This window comes from Larus michahellis, chromosome 1 (genome assembly GCF_964199755.1).
Source record: "Larus michahellis chromosome 1, bLarMic1.1, whole genome shotgun sequence".
Lineage (NCBI taxonomy): Eukaryota > Metazoa > Chordata > Aves > Charadriiformes > Laridae > Larus > Larus michahellis.
This window is the reverse complement of record NC_133896.1, coordinates 56302225-56325535: the sequence shown is the minus strand read 5'-3', so window position 1 is coordinate 56325535 and position 23311 is coordinate 56302225. Positions and strand designations below refer to the sequence as shown.

The 23311-nt window shown below is 50.2% G+C and overlaps 1 protein-coding gene and 1 long non-coding RNA gene across 4 annotated transcripts in view; both read left to right on the top strand.

The window, feature by feature from the left end:
• Window positions 1-215: 215 nt before the first annotated feature.
• Window positions 216-23311, top strand: part of CACNA1I (calcium voltage-gated channel subunit alpha1 I) — a 187236-nt gene continuing 164140 nt past the window's right edge. For 2 of the 3 annotated variants that reach the window (XM_074578492.1, XM_074578481.1), the window contains exons 1-2: window positions 764-887; window positions 13670-13971. In XM_074578492.1, the coding sequence (XP_074434593.1) occupies window positions 13691-13971 (281 nt within the window). In that variant the 5' untranslated portion in view covers window positions 764-887; window positions 13670-13690. Of the gene's footprint in view, window positions 687-763; window positions 888-13669; window positions 13972-23311 lie in introns of those variants that run through there. The other variant, XM_074578472.1, reaches the window with a different exon arrangement.
• Window positions 14818-23311, top strand: part of LOC141740216 (uncharacterized) — a 53877-nt gene continuing 45383 nt past the window's right edge. Inside the window, exon 1 of the long non-coding RNA XR_012585917.1 lies at window positions 14818-14865. This is a non-coding gene — a long non-coding RNA (uncharacterized LOC141740216). The remainder of the gene's footprint in view (window positions 14866-23311) is intronic.

Here is a 23311-nt window from a genome sequence, read left to right as displayed (position 1 = left end):
TGTGCAAGGAGATTTCTTCCTTTCCTCTGGTGTTGCTAAAACTCCTGCCTTATGTGCCTCTAATTGTAGGTTTCCCCTAAAGACATTTGGTGTCACTGTAAGGACGGCGTTTCTCTCTCTGCCTGTACAGTTATTCTCTCTCTCTCGCTGTGCCGTTCGCTCCATAAGCCGGTGGTGAACATACCATAAGACACAGATAGAGAGAGAGAGACAGACAGAAACCACACACCAGCCCTTTCTCCTCGCTTTTCCCCCCATGGAATAGCTAAACTTGCCCCCACCCACACCTCCATCACCTCCCAGCACCCCATGATTATTTTGACCCTCTGGTCTTTTTGGAAGGAAGCTTCTGTCACTTCTTAACACCACCCGCCTGGAAAAACACACACACACGGACAAAGCCCCCGAAACCCTCCCGCGAAGGAAGAGGTCCTTTTCTTTTTTTTTTTTTTTTTTGCTTCTTTTCTTTTGCTCTGGCTCCAGAGCTTGAGACTCCAGCCTGAGCAGCCACAATTTCTTACCATGTATTCTCCTTTTAAACCATCTCCTTCCTGCACACGCTCAGTCCTTGCAGCCACGGATCTAACACAACTCCCCGCTTCTCGCCTGCAGGTTCTTTGCTCCCCGTCACTCAGCTGATCCTCATCTTTTTTTCTCCTATTTTTCCCCCCACCCCAGGCGCTGAGGTGTGTGTGTCTGTGTGTGAGTGTGCCTGTGTGCAAGGGGGGGAGGTGGTGGTGGTGGGGGGGGCTCTTTTTTTTTCTTCTTCTTTTTTTTTTTTTTTTTTCTCTTGGTGGGGGAATTTTTTCAAAGCGTCTTCATTATTATTTTATTTTGCTTCTCTGACTTGGACACTTCTCCCTTGGAGATTTCTTTTCCATGCAAAGGTAGGTGAGACGCATGCACACCTGGCTAACCTTATGTCTGTCTCGTTTCGCTTGTTTTTGCTGTCCTTTGAATAGAAAACTTGCACCCACCCGCGTACCTGCATCATTCCTGTTTTGTTTCGTACCTGTTTCCTCTCCGGCAGAAGTAAAGGCTGAGGGTAGACATGTCTGTAGTGTTAATAATTCTGTCTTTCCAGAGAGGAAAGTTGTTTCTCTGTGCATGTCCAGCTGTGTGTGTATGTCCATGTGCGTTGCCCATGTATGTGAGACTGCCTCTGTTTACCCAACAAGTAGCAAGAATTGATTTTGGTGTGTGTTTTGGGCAGGGGTGGTGGTGGAAAGGGAGCGACTGTGTGTCCAGCAGTTCACATCCATGAGTGACTGCAGCAGAGAAATGTGTTTCTCACACATATCCAGCAGCTCTTTATACACGACTGTAAATGAGTCGAGGAGTGTGAATAATCCCAGGATTTTCAAATTTAGCCCTGGTTAGTTTGTTACTGTTATGATGGGGAAGGATGGTGGGAAAGAGGAAGGGTTACAAAATCTCCTCCCTGGAGAGGTAACTGCCTGAGACTTGTATATATATAACTTTTCTTTAAACCATCTCGCTGTTTAGGGGCTTCTTGGGTTTGGGGTATTTTTTTTTCTTTGCAAAGCAAGAGTTGGGTCCTGGATTTAGGTTTCATAAATTGTCTTGTTTTGTTTATGATTATTATTGCATTTCAATTGCGTGTGCAACATCCGAAGTGTCTGAAAAGGGACAGGGAATAGGATGTACTTTAATATAGCAAATGCATCATCTTCTGTACATCACTGGAAGCTGTTGGCTGGAGTCAGGGGGAGAGAAATAGAAGAATTAAAAAAGAAGAGAACCAGAAATAATGTTAGACATCGTTGACTGGCAATTATCTGGCATATTTTCTGCCAGTACTGGTTTTCGTAACACTCTCGATGGATACCTTTTGCTTCTTGGTAACAGCAGCTGTGCGAAAAGTACCAGGGGCTTTAAAAAGAGGAAAAAAAAAAAACAGAAAGAAAAAAACAACATGCATAATTTCCCTGCAAATTATTACAAAGGAAAATGGTAAACATCAAAAAGCAGAACTTGCTCTGCATTTTCTCTGTGCTAATAGGAAGCGTTTTTCTCATTGATCTGGGGGTTGCTAGTGGTTCTGTATCTCCGTCGCTTAGAAGACTGTTATCTTAATTGTCAGTTGTTTCTGTGTGCTATTGCAGAGCTCTTGGTCTTAAATTTGGGCTGGTGACCGAGGATTTATTATCTCGGAAGAAAGAAGGGGTCTGCTGACCCTCCACCCTCCTCACCCCTCGATGTTTTCACTCCAACACGTAAACTTCTGTATCGGTGGAAGGAAATCCGCAAGCTCATTATCTCCTCAACACCCTACCTGCAAAGAAACTTTTAATTCAAAACACCGGGAAGGGAATTCAAGAGCCCTGTTTCTAACGCCTTTCCTCTTTATATTTTAAGGACACCTTGGGAGCATCTCTCCCCCAGCCAGCACTGCCCCATCCCTCGGGTCTGGGCAGGAGCACAGCCTTGGGCAGGAGGCAGCTGCCCGCTGCCTGCAAGGGCTTGTGCTGCCGGACTGAGAGCGTTTCTCTCTCTCTCTCTCCATTAAATAACATAATAGTTTCGTGGCATTGGCATCCAATGCGAGCTTCCTCAGAACGGCAGCAGTGCACGCCTGTTGGTGAAGGTCTAGTGCCACGATCCTCTCCCCAGGGGAGCCGGGAGGCAGGCAGGGATCGAATCCGGGCATCGTGCTGGATTCCCTGCCCGCTGGCAGGGCGTTTGCACCGGGCTGCCTGGGAGAGGGTGCAGCACCTGTCCGGGAAAGCCTTGGCCCTGGCTGTAGCAGGAAGGTGGGGAAAAGCAATTTTCCTTCAGATCTTACTGGAAAGCATGTGTCTGAGCACTGGCCACCTCGATGCACCAGCAGATGCGCACGTGCCTTGCCAGGAGATCTGGTGGTGATTATGTCAGAGGAGAATCAGGGGGACAAGGAAGGAGCTTTGATCTGCCACATCTAAGGGGTTTGCCTTGTGAAGCCTGGATCAATCTGACAGTGCCTATCATAAAGGGCGGGGTTATGCCAACCCGTCTCATGTTTTCTCACACAAAATCTGCCCTTGTTGCTGCCTCAGGAGCGTTTTCAGGCAGTGGACCTCGCTGGAGCAGGGCCAGCGTAGGCCCAGCCATCGAGGGAGCGAGGGGAAGCGTCAGAGGAGGGGGATGCTGATTCAGGAGGAGCTCGCGGCTTGCTGGGGGTGTTTCTGGGTAGGCGCGGTGGCCTCGGTTGGGATACAAGGAGACCGGTTGGGCTGCTTGGGGTCTATCAGAGTGCACCTGTGATGCTGTGTCCCCACCCTTGTCCCCACCAAGAGAAGCGCCTGCCCTGCTGGTCCAGCCCTAGGCATCCTTGAAGTGCTGGTAATGCACCTCTGCCCCGGGCTGCAGCTCTGGCTTCTCCTCTGGTCCTGGGCTCCCTTCCTTCCTTCCTTCCTTCCTTCCTTCCTTCCTTCCTTCCTTCCTTCCTTCCTTCCTTCCTTCCTTCCTTCCTTCCTTCCTTCCTTCCTTCCTTCCTTCCTTCCTTCCTTCCTTCCTTCCTTCCTTCCTTCCTTCCTTCCCATCCTTCTTTCCTTCCACCAGCCACTTCACACCTGGCTGCGTTACTGCTGCCTGATCTGGTTTCGGAGAATCCATGCGTCCACGCGACGTGGTTGCAGCCCCCAGCCCTACTCAGTGTTACAGCCCTGGCCTGTCCCAGCCCCAGCAAGGTACACCAGAAGGATATCCCAGACCAGGGTGGCTTAAGGCTGAGCCCCAGCCACTTTTGGTTTTGGGAAAAGCCTGCCATTCGGGGCTCTGCTGCAAAGAAGCCATACGCTTGGTCAGCTTTTTTTTTTCCTGAGGGAAAAAAAAAATGTTGAAACCAATTTTTATTAATTTTTTCTCAACGAGAACAAGTATCTACAGCTGGAAACTCATGAAATGCACACGCGGTGTTAGGAGGCTTTAAAAGAGCTGGCCACTGATTTAAAATAAATTTCATCTTTTATTAAATCCAAGTCCTAATCCTGCAAATTCAAGCAAGCAGGTGAACGGGTGCGCTTGCACAGAGCCTCGCTAAAACTGCTGGGTCCATGGGTGGGCTCAGAAATCGAGTGGCACAGGTGGCTCTGCAAGCTCAGGTAGCACCATTTCTTAGCTGTATTTTTTAAAATCTGTAAGATGGGATAACGTAGGGCTGATTTTAAGAGTGTTCGAGATCTACAAAACCCCAGCCTGTTATTGGAAAGTAAAGGTTTCTTCCCAGTTATGCAGAGGTGCGTAGTTGTTTATAATGACCTAATATAGTCAGCTTATTTAGTTTATTCAGCTGTGTCTGAAATGCATACCTTGAAGCTCTTAGAAATCACGTCGTCGTTTGAAAAATGTCTTATACTGATACAAAATTTATTTAAGCCCTCTAATCATAACTCTGCCTGCATAAATCAACCCACTAACTTGGTAATAAACTCCTCGCTTTCCCAATACTCGTCAGGCCACCGTGCTTGAAGCACTGCGGTGTGCCCTGAAGAGCAATCAGCCCAGTGTATCAGGGACTAATTGCAATGAGGAGATCTCAGAAAATGCCTTGTCGCTTGCCTTGGGCCGGAGGTGCGCGCCGCTGTGGTGGCACAGCAGGAAGGGAGTCTCTTGGCTAAGCCGGTCTCGGCCGTCAGGGGGCTTTGGAGGTTGATACCAGTCCTTGCAGCCCGTGGGCGAGTGGACATGCTGCGGGCTCTTGGTGTGAAATGCTGCTTGTTGGTGTTTTCTGCAGTAGCTTGTGTTTCCTAGCACCCGCAGAGCGCAGTACAGCAGCCCCATCGCCGGGTGACCGGGGCAGGACCAGAGGGGTGCCTCCGAAAGGAAAGGTTGGTCCCCTCTTATCAAACATGAGTGTGTATTAAAGAAAAAAAAAAAAAAGGTAAAAGGCAGCTTCTCGCTGCTTCTGACATAACCATCGCCTGCAGGGCAGCCACCACATCCTGCTCCATCGTGCCTCCATCTAAAGCTTGACGGGAGCGTCCTGGGGAGGGCCAGGAGGGGCATTTCCATGCGAAACCACTGGAGCCCGGGGTTATGGCTGCGTGGTTGAACGGGATGGAGAGGAGCTGCTGACCTGCACTCTTGGGAGCTGGTGAAGTGGCGCGTGTCGGGGATTTTGCGGCTGTGGTTGTGGATGATGCTGGAAGTATTTGTGCGGTGTGATCATTAAGGGGGGAAAGGCTTGTTTTTCCTTTCTCTGAAGTGTCAGAGTTTGGCCGTGGCTAGAACACAGCGCTGCCTAGAGAGCACAGGTGGGGTTAGAGGTATGAAACATTTCTCAGGTGTTGGGTTAGTGTGTCTTGCTGACAGGCTCGATTAAGTTGCTTTCCAGGACGGAGGTTAGGAATGGATTTTCCTACAGGTCAGACTGGCAGGGATGGATGGGATCCCGTTTCTGCTGCTGCAGTGTGTGTGTGTGTGTGCAGCGTGCCCGGCATCGTCTCGCATCTCCTCCCAGAGCAGGGACTTTCGGCAGTGGTGATGCCCTCAATTGCTCGTCTTCCTTGGGATTCTTTTTTTTCTGATTTTGCCTTTAGAGTTACTCTAAGTTTGCCAGTGGGGGTGGTGGGAGATGGGGGTATGATAACTGTTTAGGGACTCTTCTGGGCTGAGTTTCTTGCGAGGCTGTCTGCTGTGGGGAGGGATTGGGCTTGGACTACAGGGGTCCATTTCAGGTCTGTGGTCAGATACATTTTCGTTGGTGTCTTTGCTGCTTTTCAGTGATTTCTATTCAAGCAACCATGCAAGCTTTGATTTGGTTTTTGGTTGGGTTTTTTTTGTTCGTTTGTGTGTGTGTTTGTTTTTCTTTTTTTTTTTCCTAGTGACAGCAGGGAGAGAAGGGGACTTTTCAGGCTTATATAAACGAGTATCAGTGTCAGTAGTCAAATCATGTGGGATGCAGGGAGCCATCCCAAGGTCCTGGTCTATCTACTGACCTGAGATTGAACAGCCCGTAGGCCTTTGCAGAAGAACTACCAGCGTAGTCTCCTCTCTGCTTCTAGATCATTCCCATCTTCATAGCTACGTTTCTCTCCCATATCCCCTCACCTTTCTAGAGGCAGAGCCTGGGGCATCATCGCACTCCACATAGCTTCAGCTCCCTTCCTGGTTTTGTTTTTGCCAGTTAGTTTGTTCCAAATGTGCATCTGGGTTTATGCAGATTATCTCCTTTGGAGGCAGGGCACTGCGGGGTGCAGGGGGGGCAGCAGTAATTTTTAGGGAGGGGAGAAGCGTAACATATAACTCTTGTTGCTTCCCAAATGCCTTAGCATCGCGTTGCCTTTAGGTGTGGTCCTTCCTCTCTCACTTCTCCCCACCTCCCTTTCCAACCCGGGGAATCTCCTCTCTAGGCGTGAGCGCTGGTGGGGGTCGGGACAAAGTCTGGAGGTGGGGCGGGGGATGCTTGTGCAGGGATGGGAGGTGGCATCCAGTGCTGTGCTGTGACGGGGAGCAGGGGGTCTCCTGGGGTCTCCCCGCTCCTTGTATGCTGCTGTTTTCCTACACCTGCTCGCTGCAACAGGTCCTGAAGGGACACTGGGTCGGGCTGGGCACTGAGACCAGGACAAAAGGGGCAGAGAGGCTGGTCCAGGAAGGATGGCGTGAAAGAGCAGAGCTCCTCGCTGCCGGCTTAGCCTGGGTCGGGGCGACCAGCCTGGCCACAGCCCTGGGCTGCTCTTTTCCATCCACTCTCAGTGCAGGTGCAAGGCTGGCAGCCCTCATGGTGGGCAGGAGCTGCAGCTCCGTTCCCCCAGTGTGGGCTTCTCCAGGAGGCAAAAATCAAGGTATTTGCATGTTTTTGCCTCTCCTGCAAGCGCTTCGTATTCTGGCTCAAGGGCTGAGAGTGCGAGAGCAGCCCCAAAGCCGTTGTTGCTGGGAGCCTGTGGGACCACTATCTTCATCATCCTCATCAGACCCATCTTAGTTGACATCATCATTGCTGATCTGGAGGAGAGAGTAAACAGCATGTTAATGACTTTCCCGGATGATGATAAAACTGTTTTTTTGCCTGCTGGTGGGGACGTAGAAAAATAACAGAACGGAAGCTAGTGAGGTCAGAAAGACGGGCAGAAAATAACATAATGAGATTCATCTTAGGAAAAATGCAAGCTAATGCGTCTGGGGGCAATGTAATGTGAAATACGCGGTCTGAGGACCTGGTGAGGGGCGGGGAGGGGCCGGCACACGCCAGGAGACCGAGGTGTGACGGTAGATGGCATATCAGACATGGGCTTGCAGCGTGACGGGGCCAGCAACAGAGACATCAGGATGGCAGCCCGCCTCTGCAGCCGGCCCAGGCGCCAGCCCTGCGGGAAAGCGGCGCTTGGCACATCATTATCGGCAGAACATTGGTAGGCGAGAGGCGGGTTTCAGCGCGGAGCTGCACGGAATGACCACGGGGCTAGGGAGATTAATTTATGAGCAAGGATTAAGCGCTAAAGATGTGTAGCTTGGCTAAGCGGTGGTTTTAAGCGAGAGGACATGACAGGAATCCATGCACTGAAAGGTGCCCGAGGAGGAGGCATCCCTGCAAGTCGTGCAGACCAAAGGGGGTCACAGGGAACGAGGGGAGCAAGTTGGAAAGGGGAAACCCTGGCTCTGGGGCAGAACCTCCCCATAGACGGGTCTGTTAGAATGCGGAGTCAGCTCCCAAAGGAGATTTTTGGGTGCCTGTTTATTTGCAACACCAAAATTTAAAATGTTTTGTTGAAAGTAAGCGTGAGTATTCTCTGGGGAGCAATGGGGTAAGGGTGAGGTCTTCAGTAGCCCCAACCTCTGGGTCCCAAACAACCCACATAGTCAAGGCCAGGTGATGATTTTCCATGGGGAAAATTCCTTCACCTCCATATCTCCTCAACCCAAAGTGACCATGTTGCTCCTGTGCCTTTTCTTCTCTCATCCTTTACCTTTTCCCCATCTGTCCAGCAACTTCTTTACTGGTCTTTACATCATCTCCTTCAGGCCTGGCCAAAGGCTTTTTAGCAGCATAAGCAGATCCCTACTTTGCTGTGCCAGGGATGGGGACCGGAGGCACGGCCAGGACGGGGCTGTCCCGGCCATGTGAGGGGGCAGCAATGTGGTAGACATCAGCTGTGATGATAAGGGTGGGAGAGTCCAGGAGATCTGGGCTTGCTCTTCCTACAGCTGCGAGGTGCCACCTGCGGTACGGGTTGAAGGCAGGGTATTGCCGAGGCTTCAGGACAGATAGTTTGCTTATCTTTATTTCGTCCTGTGCTGACCACACTGCTCCTTCCCCTGCTTGGCAGGATGGGGGAATTTCTTCTGCTTCCTGTCCTGAGCAGGAGGAGGGGTCCAAAATCGCCAGGGTGGAAAGGGGGAGGCTGTCAAGCTCCTGAGCAAGTCTGGCAGAGGTTAATAATGTGTGCAGAGATAAGGCAGAGCAATCATCCAGCGTGTGGATGAAAGGCAATGGTTCGTGGGCATTTGACAAGGTGGGGCGGCCGGGAGACCCTGGCCCTGGTGCAGGCCACCGATGGCATGTTTCAGGGGTCGGTGGCCACACCGGCACCTGCGAGAGATGGATTTGGGCACCGTTTGAAATGCGCTCTGTGGGGTTCTGCCACGTCCCCTTGCATTAGGAGGCGCTGAGATGATGGAGATGTAAAAGCTCCGCTTTCAAATTAGTTGCTAATAAAAGTGACCCTGTTCCTTACCCGATACCCGTACACCTCCACGCACACACAGGCAGAGGAGAACAGGCGCTGCCTCACATGAACAGGCAGAGAAACATGCCGATGCCAGATGAACATAAACACAGAGGGAGCCGCGTACCGCTAATTATATTGTAGCACTGCAAACGCTCAAAATGTGAAACCTGCATGACTAACACATCCCCACAGCCAGACGCGTGCATCAAAGATAACACACAACCGGCGCTTGCCGTTTATAGCAACAAACAAACGCGGGTTCACAACCGTGTGCAACAGGCCACCCCGGGAGGCACACGCGCACAGGCAGCTACCGAATGGGGTCACCCGCACGCATCCATAAATATGCCACGCAGCCAGAGACATCCTTAAATAAGTCCGAGTTTGTGTGAAGCCGGCCGGGAGAGCCATGCCCCAAGATGCTTGTCAACTTTCTGACGGACCTCTGGAGGTGATACCTAAATACGTGTGCCGCAGGTGCTGCTCCGGTTGACAGGGCCGTGTCGCCCTGCCCTGTGATGCCAGCTGGAGGTTGTCATTTTTGTCCCTCTTCTGCGAGGGTGTCGCAGGGGCGTTGGCGGGATGGAGTGGCTGCCACGCTTCTGAGTAACAGGTGGAGGGTCGCGATGGATGATCTGTAAAGGACTTGCGTCCCCTCAGGATGAGAGATGCTGTGTACACGTAAGGCTGCTCTTAAAGGTGATATACTCTGTGCTTTCATCTTGGCTGCGGGCCCCTGGCATTGCCCGTGCGAGCAGTGTGCAGGGAGCAAGGGATGGCCCGGGGGCAGCGTGCGCTGGTGAGGAACATGGCATAAAGGATGGTGGTGGGGAAGGTGAACTCCTCAAATGCTCCTGCGGGAGGGAAGACGTCCCACTGGGCTCTGGGTGGATTTCCTCCAGCACTGGGGTGGTGCTCTGGGGACCTCTCTCTGGTATTTCCCTCTCTTGTCTGGCTGTAAAAGGCTCTTTCACCGGCAAGATGTAATAGTCTCTCCTATCTTGTCTGCACCCTAGAGGTTTTCAGGAAAGGTCTGCATGAGCATTGCACAGGTCCCATCAGCCCTCTCCCTCACCCACAGTCCCTGAGGGCCCCTCTCTGGGGTGGGAAAAGGGGTGGCGAGGAGCCAGGAGGCTGCTTCAGATGAGGAGTGATGCCTACGGGACACCTTGGGCTGGCTCGCTCATGGCACTTTGGTCAGCTGTGGCGTGCCTGGCAGGTTGTGGCATTAACAGCCCCAGGGTGCCAGCGCAGCCCTGGAGGGCAACGTGTCTCAGCAGAGACCCCTCTGAGCTGGTCAGTGACGTTGGCCTTTGAGGACAGACGGCCCCAGTCTGAAGTGCTTCCTCTGAATCGTGACATCTCCTCTTTTTTCTCCCGAGCAATCTCCCCTGCTCATTACGTCCACTGCCATTTCAGAACATCCTTCCCTCTCCTTCCCCAGCGGAGTGATGAGACCCGCCGTCCGGCAGGACCAGGTGCTTTCTCCTAAGTGGGGAAAGGCTGAGCCAGAGGCTGGCAGCTTGTCCCCTGCCTGCCAAGTCAGTGAACTCCCTGCCAGCACACGTGTCCGGGGTAGGTGTGTGTGCCAGATGCAGGACCGGCAGGGGCTCGGCTTGGGATGGCGGTGCTTTTAAATGGCCCTTGGGGATGGATGGTGAATGAAAGAGACATGCAGGCTTGAGAGCTGGCTCCAGGGAAGGCTTTGGTGCAGGCTGTGCAGGGCGAGGAGCAGGATCAGCTGCCAGCCCACAAATATCTCCCGTTCCCCTGGGAGGGAAGTGCCGCAGGTGTAGCATCGCTCCTCCAGCGGTATGCGACTTGTGCAGGGAGATGTTTTCATGCATTTGGGGGACGTTTGGCCCAAAAAGGAAAGTCAGGGGCGGGGAGGATTTGATTTTTATTGATGGGTCTGACCTGCCACCACCAGTTGTGAAGAGACTTGCCTGAGCAAAAGGCTGAGTGGGAAAAACGTGCATCTGGCCACCCTGTGACCATCTAATTGTCCTCTTGTATTGCCCTGGTCACAGTAAGCAGCGCTTGCACAAAGAGGAGGGAGGTTAGAGGCATCCCAAAGGCAAGTTCTGAGGCCTGATAATCCTGTCTGGTCTTATTGGTATTTTAGCTGGGTATGAACCCTCTCTTTTGATGCACGGTTTTCCATGCGTGCATATGTGTGCGTGTGCCAAACTCATTCCACTTTGTCATTTTGATTTAAATAGGATCTCTCCTGGGTTGAAATATTATAGCAAGCTCACTCCAACCAAGTTACACAGCAATACTGCAGCGTGGGAAGGCCAATAATTGCAATCGCGGAGAAAATATCAGCATTCCATAAGTTGCATCCTGGCCAGAATAGTGGAAATATCTGATTCCAACCTCCCCATCTGAGCCAGTAGTGGTAAGGACCTTGGATCTGTCTCCAGCAGGAAAACTACTCCCTTCGCCTTTGAAGTTGAGACAGTAGGACTGGCTCTGCATAGAGAGCTCCAAAGTGCCCCACTGCTTGGGTTTTTCCTCTCCGTCTTTCAACGTGATATATTAATCCTGCTTGATGTAGGAAATACACTGTGATCACAGCCTCGGGGACGGTTCGGGTGGCAGAATGGGATTTAATCTCAAGAAGGAAAGGGGTATTAGTCACATCTCCAGTGGGGCAGCTGTCGTTCAAGGGCTGTATTTAGCCTCAGGACTCCCAAAGGAGTTCACCTGTCTCTGTGTCCATATGATCTTTAATGAGTCACTGTGGGCTGCACAAATTGGAGCGATAAACAGCCCGTGATGCAGCCACTGCCTGATTTGTGCACGTGCGTTTGACATGGGCAGGGCTGCATCCCAGAGTCCCAGGTGCATCTGGCAGTGGTGGGATGGAGAAGAGGCCCTGCACGTTTGCTTGGAGGGAAAGCAGGGAAATGCTGATGAGTTTGTTTCTCACATTCCTTTGCTCTGTTGCATTGTTAATTATGAAGCTTTCTACGTTGCAGTTTGGAATTGTCATGCCCTCGTCGGCGTGGATGCTCTGAGCACTGTAATAAGTCATTCCTCCTGGCTCTCCCTGCTAACCTTTTTCCTCCGTGTTGTTAATGGGAAAGAAGCTGGGCTCAGCCACTGCATGTTAATGGCCTGCAAGGGAGCCAGATCAGAGCAGGCGACGGGGAGCTGGTGGGAATAGGGAACGGAAAAGGTGGTACAAGGAGTCGCATGAGTGCTCAGAGTGAAAAACCTGGTGAAAGTGAAAACAGAGGTGCTGGATGGTGGGAAGGATGTGCTGACATTTTTGTCACAGGGGTTAACAAATTATGAACAGCATCCCAAAGCCAGTCAGGAGACACAGTACCTGTTTCTTTCCAATAGCTGCAGGCCTTTGGGGTAATGAATTCAAAGAGTCTCCGTGCTATTCCCCTGAGGGACGCTATGTCTGCTTTCTAAACCTCTGAGCTTGCTGCTCTTTGTTCTGACAAATACCAAGCCTCCAAGAACAAGCAACGCTTTGGATCAAAGTGCCAGTTGGAAGCAGGCAGCTGAAAGAACAGAGTGGATAGGCAGAGCTTGCCGGCTCTTAATCGGCGATAACGGGGGACAGCAGCTCAAGGTGGAAAGGTTGGCCAGACCTGGCAGATGAGTGTTGCGGAGAGCACTGGGGATGATGGATCCAGCAGTGTGGGCATCAAAGGGGTCTTGGGCTGAAACATCAAGGATGCAGCATGCCAAGGCAGAGCAGCATCAGCAGCGATGTGCGTGGGCTGTGTGATCCTGAAGTGAAGGGGATTGGGAGGATAACCTAAGGCCAGGATGTGAGGAGACATGGTCTATGCCGTGGATGTTGGTGACAGACACATCCTTTCCTGCTGCTGATCGGCCCCTTCTGTGTTGTGGTGTGTCTGAGGGCTCTTGTGTGGCTTTTAAACCTGTACTGCTAGCACCGGCACTCCAGACACTTGAGCATGCCAACAAGGTGAAGGGAGGAAAGCTCCCATCAGGCTACCATCAGGCAGTCCTTGGGCAAGCTCTTTTTCCTAAGAGGATCACTCTGATATTTAATGGATGCTATTTGGCTTTGCATTTTCTCAGAACAAGGACACCGTTACCTGCACCCAGCCAGCAAAGTGATGCTCTTTAGCAAAAACACGTTGCTCTGCAGTACTTGGGTGCCACCGAGCGTGAGATCTGTTCTTCTGTTCTTCCTGCACCCACCTACACTCTCTGACCATTCTGCTTAGCGGAATAACTTTTGCAACCTGTCTTCATGGTACTTCCACTCCCCACGGCAAAGGAGAGCTCCGCAAGCTCCAGTAAAGGGTGCTTAACATTTAATCCCACTTCTAGTTTGCGTTACAGCTCCCCGTTTGAATGAGCGACTGTTCTGTATGGGTTTGACATGCATTTGCCAGCGTCGGTCTGAAGGAGCCTGCCCAACGAGCGGGGTGGCAGGAGGCCAGCCCAGCGTGTCCCTGGGTGGGAGAGGGGATGCCTGGGGGCAGCAGAGCTGAACCTGGGGTCGGCGCGACTGCCTGAGGGGCTGCGAGGGCAGGGTGGCTGTGTCGTGTCAGGATGGGTCCGCACCGCTCCAAAGCGCAGCGCTCCGTTAGGGTGCTCAGGCTGTCTCCAGAAGGCTTGGCACCATCACCTGAGATGCTGCAGCAGCGCGCCGGGGGGGTCTCAGGGGCTACAGGGATGATTTAAATAGTTGGTGATGGAGAGGATTATCCAGAAGAGTCTTGGTGGAGAAAGGGACTGGCAGAAAAGAGAAATATTGGCCGAAGCTGTCCCTCTCCCACTGCTGGCATAGAGAAACAGCCATGCTGCACCGCTGGGGCTAAAACGGAGAGTTTTGCTTAAAATTGCTCCAGCACAAAGTGCGACTGCAGTTTATCAGTGTTAGTGCCATCAGTGCTGCGGCTCTCCCCTGCTCCAGACTCCCCGGGAGAGCATGGGCGTGCTGTGCTCCTGCTGCTGATTCCTCACGTGGGTTTCATTTCTCTTTCTCCTCTCCTCTCCAGGGGTTCTCGCTTGCAGCTGGCATGGCAGAGTACCTCCCCCAGCCTCCCTCCACCTGGCCCGCGGGCCCGCAGCCCCCTCACGCCTCCACCGTCTGCCCGCTGGAGCCCATGGATCTGGGGGTCTCGGAGCAGCAAATGCCACCGGAGCAGCCGCCGTCCTCCCCGGAGCTGGGTGAGGATGAGGAAGTCACCTCCCCACCGGATCCTGATGTCCCTTACCCCGACCTGGCCCCGGTTGTCTTCTTCTGCTTGAAGCAGACCACCAGCCCGCGGAGCTGGTGCATCAAAATGGTGTGCAACCCATATCCTTTCCGAGCTGCCCCTTCGCCCTCCCCGGCCCTCGCTCCCTCCTGCCTCATCCCTCCCCTCTCCCTGCCCTCCCGGGGCACCTGGCAGGTAAGGAATGAAGTTTCCTACATATTTAACGAACTGCTTTGTCCCTCACTCGCCTTTAAACAGAACCTGGGCTGCTTTAGTGCATGATCAAAAGAAGCTGATTATGAAAGAGGGGACTTCAGAGAGGGCTGCTGACACAGGGGGGTGGGTGAGGGGAGAGGGGAGGGGTGAGGAGGGGTATTTTAGAAAGGCCCGTTCTTCCCCTTCCCGGCTCCCTTTTCGCCTCTGGCCTGGGACAGAGCGGGGTTAGTACCCCAGGAGCTTGTTGGCAGGCTGCCACAAATGGCAGAGGTGTCTCCTTCCTCTGAGTGTACAGGCTTTAGTGAGAGCTCGTCTTGCTCTTGGTGGGGGAACCACTACTCCTGGACCTTGACTGCAAGGACACCTAGGTGACCCCTTGCCTTTCCAGCAGGCACATGTCCTACCGATGCCTTGCCGTGATGCCTATGCAGGAATGAATGGGAAAATCTGTTCTGAGTTTGATGCCGAGCCTCATACACCCTGGGGGAGACCTCTGGGATGTGAACGTGTCCTTCCTTTGTTTGGGGTGTCAGCGATCACATGTGTGTGTCACTGTTCTCTCTCAGTGCCTTGTTTGTAAGGTGGCCCCTGCAACCCATGAGTGCAAACGGTGACCACCTGCACAACTCATTAGCACGGGGGCTGGTAGGAAGCAATGGCCTCTGTGGCTCTTGAGCCTGACGCGCTACAAAAAACAGGTGGAAGGCACTTGCTGCTCTGTGGACTGTGGGGCCCTTCAGAGGGGGAGGAAGTGGAGGAGATGATGAATCATCAGCAAGGTTGGTCTACAGTTTTACTTGAACCTTTTTCTGTCCAGAAATCTCAAGTGATGGCTCTTTCTCCCTGGAAGTTTCCTAGTTCCTATTTTGGTGGATAGTATCTATAAGGATGCTTGTTATGGTTTTGATGCATTGGCTTCTAGATTAAATCTGAGTGTCCAGGCACACAGCAGAGACTTGCAAAATGTTTCTAAGAGCCTTTTCATTTACAAGAGGTGAAGTCTTGAGGTTCTGTAAGCAGTAACAGATGACCTTAGATGGCTGATGGATCTACAGATTTGTTTCCATTTCAAATGTAGGAAAAGGTTTGGGTTTCAGCTCTGAGCTCATGTCTTAAAGTTCAGAAGCTCTTAAAAAGGTGCTGCGGTCTCAAGCACAGGTTATGACTGAGACCTTGTTGGAGGTTTAGATTTTCTGCTTTCCTTTCTACTGGCTGCTCCTTAAAATTTTAAAACTTCATATTGAATTATGCATGGCTTTTCAATCACTGTGTGTCTGCACTAGTTATTATGTCCTGGGAATCTTGTCCCAGCATGCGGTGGCCTCAGAGTAAAGCATGAAAGATTCGTGTCTCAATGCAAAGGCTGGACTCAGAAAATTAGAGAAGGGAAATAGCCTGGATTTGGAATGAAGATTTGCTCTTGAATGGGGGAAGGAGGTTGTGGGGAAAGAAGAGAAGTGCCTGTTTTTATTTCTGGCTAAAATGTCAGTCAAAACAGTCCTTCCAGTTTGGCGTATAGCAAGGAGCTTGTCTTAAGGTGTTGGAGCTGTGTTGTTCAAGGAGTTTGGCACTATATGCCCATTTCAGTGTTTAAATGTTACTTTTCTTTTAACCTTCAGACACGCATGGTATTTGACTCTGGAAAGGATTTTTTCATAGCAGAAGCTGTAGAAGGAAGGAAAAAGCTTCGTGCAATCACCTGTTGATGCCATTACACCTGGCTACATATGATGGGTGTGAAGAACAATGGTGGGGCTGCTGGGAAACTTTTGAAAGGGTTATTTCAGACCTGTGATTTCAGCTCAGCTGTGTGAAGTTAAGAGACTATTTGAAAAGCAGAGACTGAGTGGAGAAGATTCATCCCCTCCTTTGATTTTTTCCCCCCCACCCCTGTGGTCCTCATTTTGAATGGATCGTGCAGTAAGTAGTTCCCATAATTTTTTTTCAAGTGAGGAATTGTTTCTGCACCCTGACGGTTTCTTGCAGGCAATCATATGTTCTTGGCATCGCACTTTTTTTTTTTGATAGCGCCATAGAAATAGTACGATTCCATGGCCGGGTGGCAGATCGCGCATTGTGATCTCATCCCTGGCTGGGAACGAGCCCCTTTGTCAGGGATGCTTCTGTGAAAGTCAAATTGTGTCTTCTAAGAATTTATATGCTTGCCTGCTTTTCCTGCTCTTTCCCTGTCTGAAACTTTTCATCCGTTATGTTGGGCTATTGGGTCTCCAGCGCTCTTGTGCCCAGCAGGGACGGGCTGAGTCACTGTCACAGGGTGACACCTGGCCTTTCCTGAAGATTCAGCGAAAAAGATGGGGCATTAATTAAAAGTCTGTTAATCTTCTAATTGACTTTCTACTAGGCCAAAGCTTCACGGTTGTTGTTACGGAAGTACTGTCAATGAGACTTAAAATGGAAGTTCTGATCGTTAAGGACGATGTAGCAATTTTTGAAAGCGCAAGGTCATTAACCACCAAACTTCAATTTAGGTAATTGCATTCTACCTACTTAAATCCCCCTCCCCTGAAGATTATTTTTCTTCCCACGAGCAGTCCTGCAATTTTGTTATGTGCTATTAAACAACTGCCATATTCCTTTGCTGCAGTGCAGTAAGAGGAGGAAGAATCACATCCCTGCTTTAAAATCACTTCTGGATGCATATTAGTGTATAAATGTGTAATGCTGCTATTGCAAAAATTGTAGACCCTAACTCCTTTTTAAGATAGGGACTACATTCCATGTGAAACTGTGGTGTTTGTCCCCAAAGGGAGTATTTACTGTGCTTTTTGTCATTGTGCTGTATGGTGAAAAGGAGCCTGATGCTTTGGAGTTAGGTGATTACACGTTTCTGGGGTGGCTTTACATACGGTGCGAATGAATGCTAGAATTGCCTTAGTTTATTGGTGAGCAGATAATTTTTTTTTTTTTAAATCCTGATTAGCCCTGTTAGATACAGGTAACCGCTGTGTGATCAGCTGGGGACGCAATGCAATGCACACCTGGGAAGTGTTTTGGGAAGGAATCTGGCGTGCGCGATGCAGCACGTGAGCAACCCGCCAAATGCTTTGTTCAGGTCGAATTCTGTTTTGATGAACAGGCAGAAGGCTGGGTGCAGACCATGGGGCTGTTGCAGCTACGATGTTAATGCAGTCAATATTTGAGATATGGTTATGCGAGAGGCTGTAAGACTTTTTATTTTTTTTCCCTTTTATAAAACCTAAAGTCCATGTCAAATAGGATTTCAGTTCGAGCTCAGAGGGGAAATAGGGTGAAAAGTGTGAAAACATGTTTCCAAAACAACGGTGTAGCATCCACCTTATGAATTTATAAAATGTTTGGGACTAAATAAAGGGCATGCCACATGGCGCCTTACAAATGGATCCTGATGCACTTTGCAAATTATGAGAAGATTATGAGAGAGATGCCTGGATGTCTGCATCGCTGTGGGACTTCTTGGGGTTCCATAAAGACCTCACACTTCATCCATCCCTGGGGTCAAGCGCAATAGATTTGGTTTGTCCTTTGAGCCTTTCTATAAAAGAGAAACTCTTTCCAGGAGGCCCAGACCTCCCTTTGCTGTTAAATCTATAATATTGACTTGACAGGGAGAGAAAGAGTGAGGGGTGCCATTAAAAAAATCAATTCTGAAACTGTAGCAGTAACGAGAGAGGCTCTGCAGTTCACCACTCCGTCATTTTCTTGCTTTTTTGGTATATACCAGCCCCTTCCCTCATTTGTGAAGTGTGTTGGCCATTTGGGCTTCCGTTTTACTCTCGGGCAGTTAAATGTTGCACTTCCAGTTGATTTCAGTGGTGTAGGAGCAGCGAGTCAGGTCCCAGTTGTGCAAAGGCTTATATACTCACTTAATATTTAGTACCGGGAGGTGTGTTTTATAGGGTATAGAGCAGGGTGGCTTCTCGAAGCTAGTATGACTGCTCGTGTATACTGAGGAGCTGCCTTGTAGCTCATTAGCTTTAAAGATCCTACAAGAATGGGCTTTGCCATTGTACTTGTCCCTGAAAGTCCTACCACACTTCTGAGGGTACCTTTCCTGTAACTTGTACTGACGATTGTATTGGCTTGGGCTGTGTGCTTGGTGCACAAGGAAACAGGACTGGCCTTGGGCGTATTGATGGGGAACTGGGAAAACCTATGGGTTTATTCCCTGCCTCCTCCCTGCCTGGTGCCACAGGTGTACTCAGTTGGCTCGTACATGAGTGATAGGATGGTTGTCGATGACAATAGTGGTGTTCCGTGCTGGCACTGCGCTATGGGAGTGGAGTGGAGAGTCAAATGCTGGAGGAGCAAAGAAAATGATTTGTGTGTGGATTGGTTATTGGTAACTTCTCTTGGTGACACTGAGCAGGTGATGCCACGGTGCATGGGGACCCTGTGCTGCCAAAACCAAAGCTTTTCAGGTGACACACATGGTCAAGAGGCCAACAAATCTTTTGCTCATTAATAAGTTTTGGGTGAGTAGGTGTGTTATATATTACACCCTGGTCAAATACCTGTTTGGGCAATTTGGTTTTGTGTGAGTGAAGTATTATGTGCCGATTCCGTAGTATGTTGTACTTGTTTCTGCCTTAAGCTGTTGCCTTGTGTACCGTTAAACCCTGGATGCAATCTTCATAACAACTGGATGTAGTTAATGAATAAGAAAACACCAGCTGCATATTTATTGTGAGTCTTGTAATAGTTGATGTCTGTCTTAAGTCCTGAGCTCCTGTAATCCTCTGATGAGGTTTACTTTTCTTTATACATGTGTACATTTACTTATGTGTGTATGTACATACATAAATTAAAAAAAGAAAGGTTCTTGCCTCTAGTAGGTAGAGAAAACTTGGAAATGTCACCAGAAGGTATAATAATACATCAAAAATTGAGTGGCTTATGAATTTTAAGCAGCATTCATCATTCTTGAGTGCCTAGGGATCATGGCTTTCCACTCTTGGGGTCAGCAGTAGCAGCTTTTATGTGCGTACCTGGAAAACACTAAAATGCATATATTACTCCTGCTTCTTGGTTTTAAAGACAGATCTCTCCTGTCTCTCTTTGCAAATCTAGCTCGGAAGACAAGGGAAGAGTCTGACACTTATTTGAGGACTTGTGATAGCTTTGTATCATTCTAGGTAATCAGGCAGATGTTGCCGCTGTGCCCTTAGGAACGGACTGATTTCTGTTGATTACACAGCTCTGTAGACCTCCTTCCAGCCAACAAATATAACTGTATACCCAAGATCCAACAAATGCAAGACGATTTTTTGTGCGTGTGTAAGAGGTTATCTAACCTCTCTGTAGTCCACGCCGTACTCAATCAACTTTACAGTTCCTCCTGTTGCATGGGAAACTGAGCTGATCCAGAGCTCTCCAGTGGACACAAGGTGTTGGTGGCGTTGGTGTTCCCCTGGGCAAGTGCCAAATGCTTTTCAAGTTTCAAAAGGGGGCAAGCCTGTATTAGATCCTGCTGGGTTTTCCACCACTCTGCCAAGCTCCCTACCAGTGGAATGACATTTGCTATTAGCAAATAAGGGTGACTCTTAATAAGCCAATTGTCCATAAGCTTGATTAATATTTGAAGGCAATGCATGCACCAGGTCAACATGGCCATCTCCCCAGGACCAATCTATCCTCTACTACTCTCCTTCCCTTTTGTGTTAACAACATGAGCTTTAAAAGCAGTCCTTTCCGATGCTTGTGAACTGACCCTTCATTTCCTTGTTAATTCTTCTCTTGGGAAGATGGCCGGGCTTCACCCCATCTAACTCTACCTGTCTGAAAACCAGCCATCCAGGCTCTTTCCACAGATATTTGACAGACTGCCATCTGTAGCAGGAAATTTGGCGTGCTTAACTTAACTCCTCCCTTCAGAGGGCAAAGTCGCTCTCTGGAGGTGCCTATTTTTTCTTCTTTACTAAAAAGGGAGTTTCTGGATAGCGGGCTGCAGGGATTGCTGGTTAGCATCCTGGGCTGCCTTTAGGGTTGCTGTGCTGTTTGGGTCCCCAGATGCTATGGAGGGAGGCAAAGGGGAATGCAGTCTGAACACTTTAATGCTTCCATAATGAAAAACTGCAGTTTTCTGGGGGGAGGGAAAGGCATGCCGTCTGCCCGGACCCTGGATTGGGGAAAAAGTAGTTCTGTAAATTCCAGCTTCTTTCCTGGGATAGAAATCCTCTTTCCTGCTTGTGGCTGGTAGGCAGAGGCGGGCGGCAGGAGCAGCAGGATAGCGCTCAGGACCTGCGCAAGTAGTTGGGAAGGAAGCTGTCTCTGCAAAACTAGAGATGAGGGAATGTCATTAGTGTGGGTCGCTTGATGTGTGAGTTTGCGATGGGAAGTTTAGCAGGATCATTTGCACAGTCAGACGTGGTGTAAATGGAATTTAAACTCGCACATTGTCATTAGCGGCACACAAGGGATGGATATGTTTGAAGGGGATTTGCATGCTTGCGATCTGGAAGAAATTGGCTGGGTTGGGTGTACGCGAGATGTACGCAATTCCAGGCAAGTGGGCAGATGTAAAGCGATGAGGTCTAAATTTGGCTGGCTTGCAAGCTGGCCCTGTATATCTAAGCGCAAATGCTGAGGCAGGATATCTCACTGTCTCCCATCCCTTTTGCTTATTCTCTGGAGGGTTTTTTTTTTTTTATAATGAGAATCAAAGACCACAGTTTAGAAATGAAGCAGGCACAAACAAAACCAGAGCTCTGACTGTCTGAAGCTTTAATGTCCATAGGGTCTGACAAAATCAGACATAAGGCTAAAAAACTTCTTAGAGCATCCCTGCTGACTTTATGTGAAGCTCTGAGCATTTTCCCTGTTACTGAAGGATAGATGCCTACTGCCGGAGGACGGGCTAACTGCAAAATATCGAGAGGAGACTGTGGTTTAGGAGAGCGGTAATTTTTTTTTTTTTCTTCCTGTGTGTACGTCGTACTACCCAGTTTCACCAGTACATGCCAAGAGTAATAAAAGACCTGCTAATGCTCCATGCCCTGGGGCTTCAGGAAAGTGGGCCTAGGAATCTTACTGCAACAGCTTTTTACTAGGTATCCTGGTATGTTCCCTGGATTTCTGGTCAATGAATGTGGAAGGTGTGGGGAAGCAGGTGGGAAGTGAGTAGAAGATGAAAGTCACATCCTTGTCTGCTCTAAATCAGTGTTGTTCTGCTACACCTAGTGAAAACAGACCTATTGGCACCAGCTGTTGCCCTTCAGGCTGTGTTGGGAAGATGGGTCTGGTCTTGTCGTATAGTACAGTGTTATCCAGTGCCGACAGCGCGGTTTGTGCCGGCCCGGGGGGAGCCTGGTAGTGTCAGGCCAGAGGAGAGGGAGGATGCGCTGTGCCCACTGTGGGGATGGCAGCAGTGCCTGTTGTGGGGGACCTCCCCGTCCCCCCGCAAAGTGCATTGCTGAAAGCAAACAAATGCTGAAAAACCCTTCTGGAGCATATTGTGTTTATTCACTGGAATATATTTTGCCTTGGAGATGAGAACCATTTGCTCTCTGAAAAATGGTCATTTTGCCTTTTTTTCAGCCTTCATGAACACTGGAGCAGGGCGTGTGAGGGAGCCAGAGGGGGTTCTTGGAGAAATAGAGAGGGCACTAAAAATACTCATTTTGAGTTTAAGACCTATAAAATACTCTGACCAGACCTCTAATTGCATGTTCTGTCATAACAATGTGAATTAAATAATGCAATTAAACACTAACAAATTGACCAGCTGCTTATTTGAGGACTTGACACTCTTCCCACCCCGGAGCATGGGGAAGGGCCTGCAGCCAGCTGAATTTGCTGTGTGTTGTGAGTGTAATACCTGACAGGAGCTTCTTCAGGTGGGGAATTGTTAACAGAGTTGCAGCTCTCTTGCAGCAAATGGCCTGCAGCTGGCCCCAGGGTGGTTAAGAGGAAAGACTGTGTGGAAAAACTTGGCCTGTTTCAGACCTATGGAGAGAACAGGAGCAAAGAGTCTGCCAAGCCGTCAGCCTCTAAGCTGGGAAGATCTTTATAGTCCTGGAGAGATGCTGTCTTTGGAATATGAAGGTGTAGGAAGGCCGCAGCCCAGTGTGAGGTGGACCAGGCTCAACTTGCGCCCACTTCTGTCTGTGCTCACTTTGCCCACTGGTTCTGGTTGGCCCAGCACACCTTGGCCAGACCCTTCCCCGAGTTCTTCACACATCTCCATGCCGCTGCTTCTCCTGTGCTTCACTGCCTGCCGTGGGGCAGGGGTGAAGGAGGTCCCGTTTGAAGCGTGCTCGTCTGAAATGGGGTTTGCAGCCTTTCGCTGGTGGCGGCAGAGGGAGGAGGGCTGAGCAGTGGTGGGAAGCGCCACCAGGCTGTTAAAAGGGATGGATCTGGTTGGCGGGTTGGACTTGCCCTGCTCCGGGTTGCTGCTGCTCCCTGGGCCATGGGTTTACACTGTGCTGCCTCATGTCAGCTGTGCTCCTCCATCAGGGAGGTAATGGAGTACCTAGACGGCTGCTCTGGGCTCTGCTGCTGAAACAAGCAGGGATCTTTTCAGGAAAAGCTTTGGAGGAGAGGACAGGCTAGCCAAGGGGGATATTTTTTATTCTGGCAGGAGAGGACAGCAGAGTTGAGACCAGCAGCTAGGGAAGGAGGCTGAGACAGTGGGGCTGAGGTGAACAAGGAAGGCAGATGAGAATGTGGTTGGACTTGTAAAAGAAGAGATGAAGTGTGATTACAAAGATGTAAGACAAACTGATGGGGAGTGATAAGTGGAGGTTATCTAGGTTGGGAACAGCGACTCTGGCACCAAGCTGAAAACCCCTGCTGAGTTTTGCAGGCATCTCAACTAATCCTTGTAATCAATGGTATCAAAGGTAGCCGATAGATCTGAGAGAATCAGCATGAGCGCTTGATCTTTATTGACTGCCATCAAGGACCAGTGAAGTGAGTAAGGAGGTGGTGTGATGGTGGTGTAACCCTCCTGCTGGAAAGCCTGCATAGCTGTTTGGAAGGGTTGGTGGGGCTAGAGCTTGAGTGCAGTGCTGTGGTTGTAATAGCTTTCGCTTGCCCAGCCCTGACCGCAAAGTCAGCGGATGGGGGTGGAGATGGAGAGCTTAGTCTGATGTTCCTGCCTGAAGGTTGCCCATGCCTGCCTCCCTTTTCTCCAGCTTTCTCCCTGCCTGTTGCATCAGGGGAGGGGAGCAACTCCCTCAGGCGGGACGGGGGATGCACAGAGCTGTGATGTGGGTGACCATCTGTCCC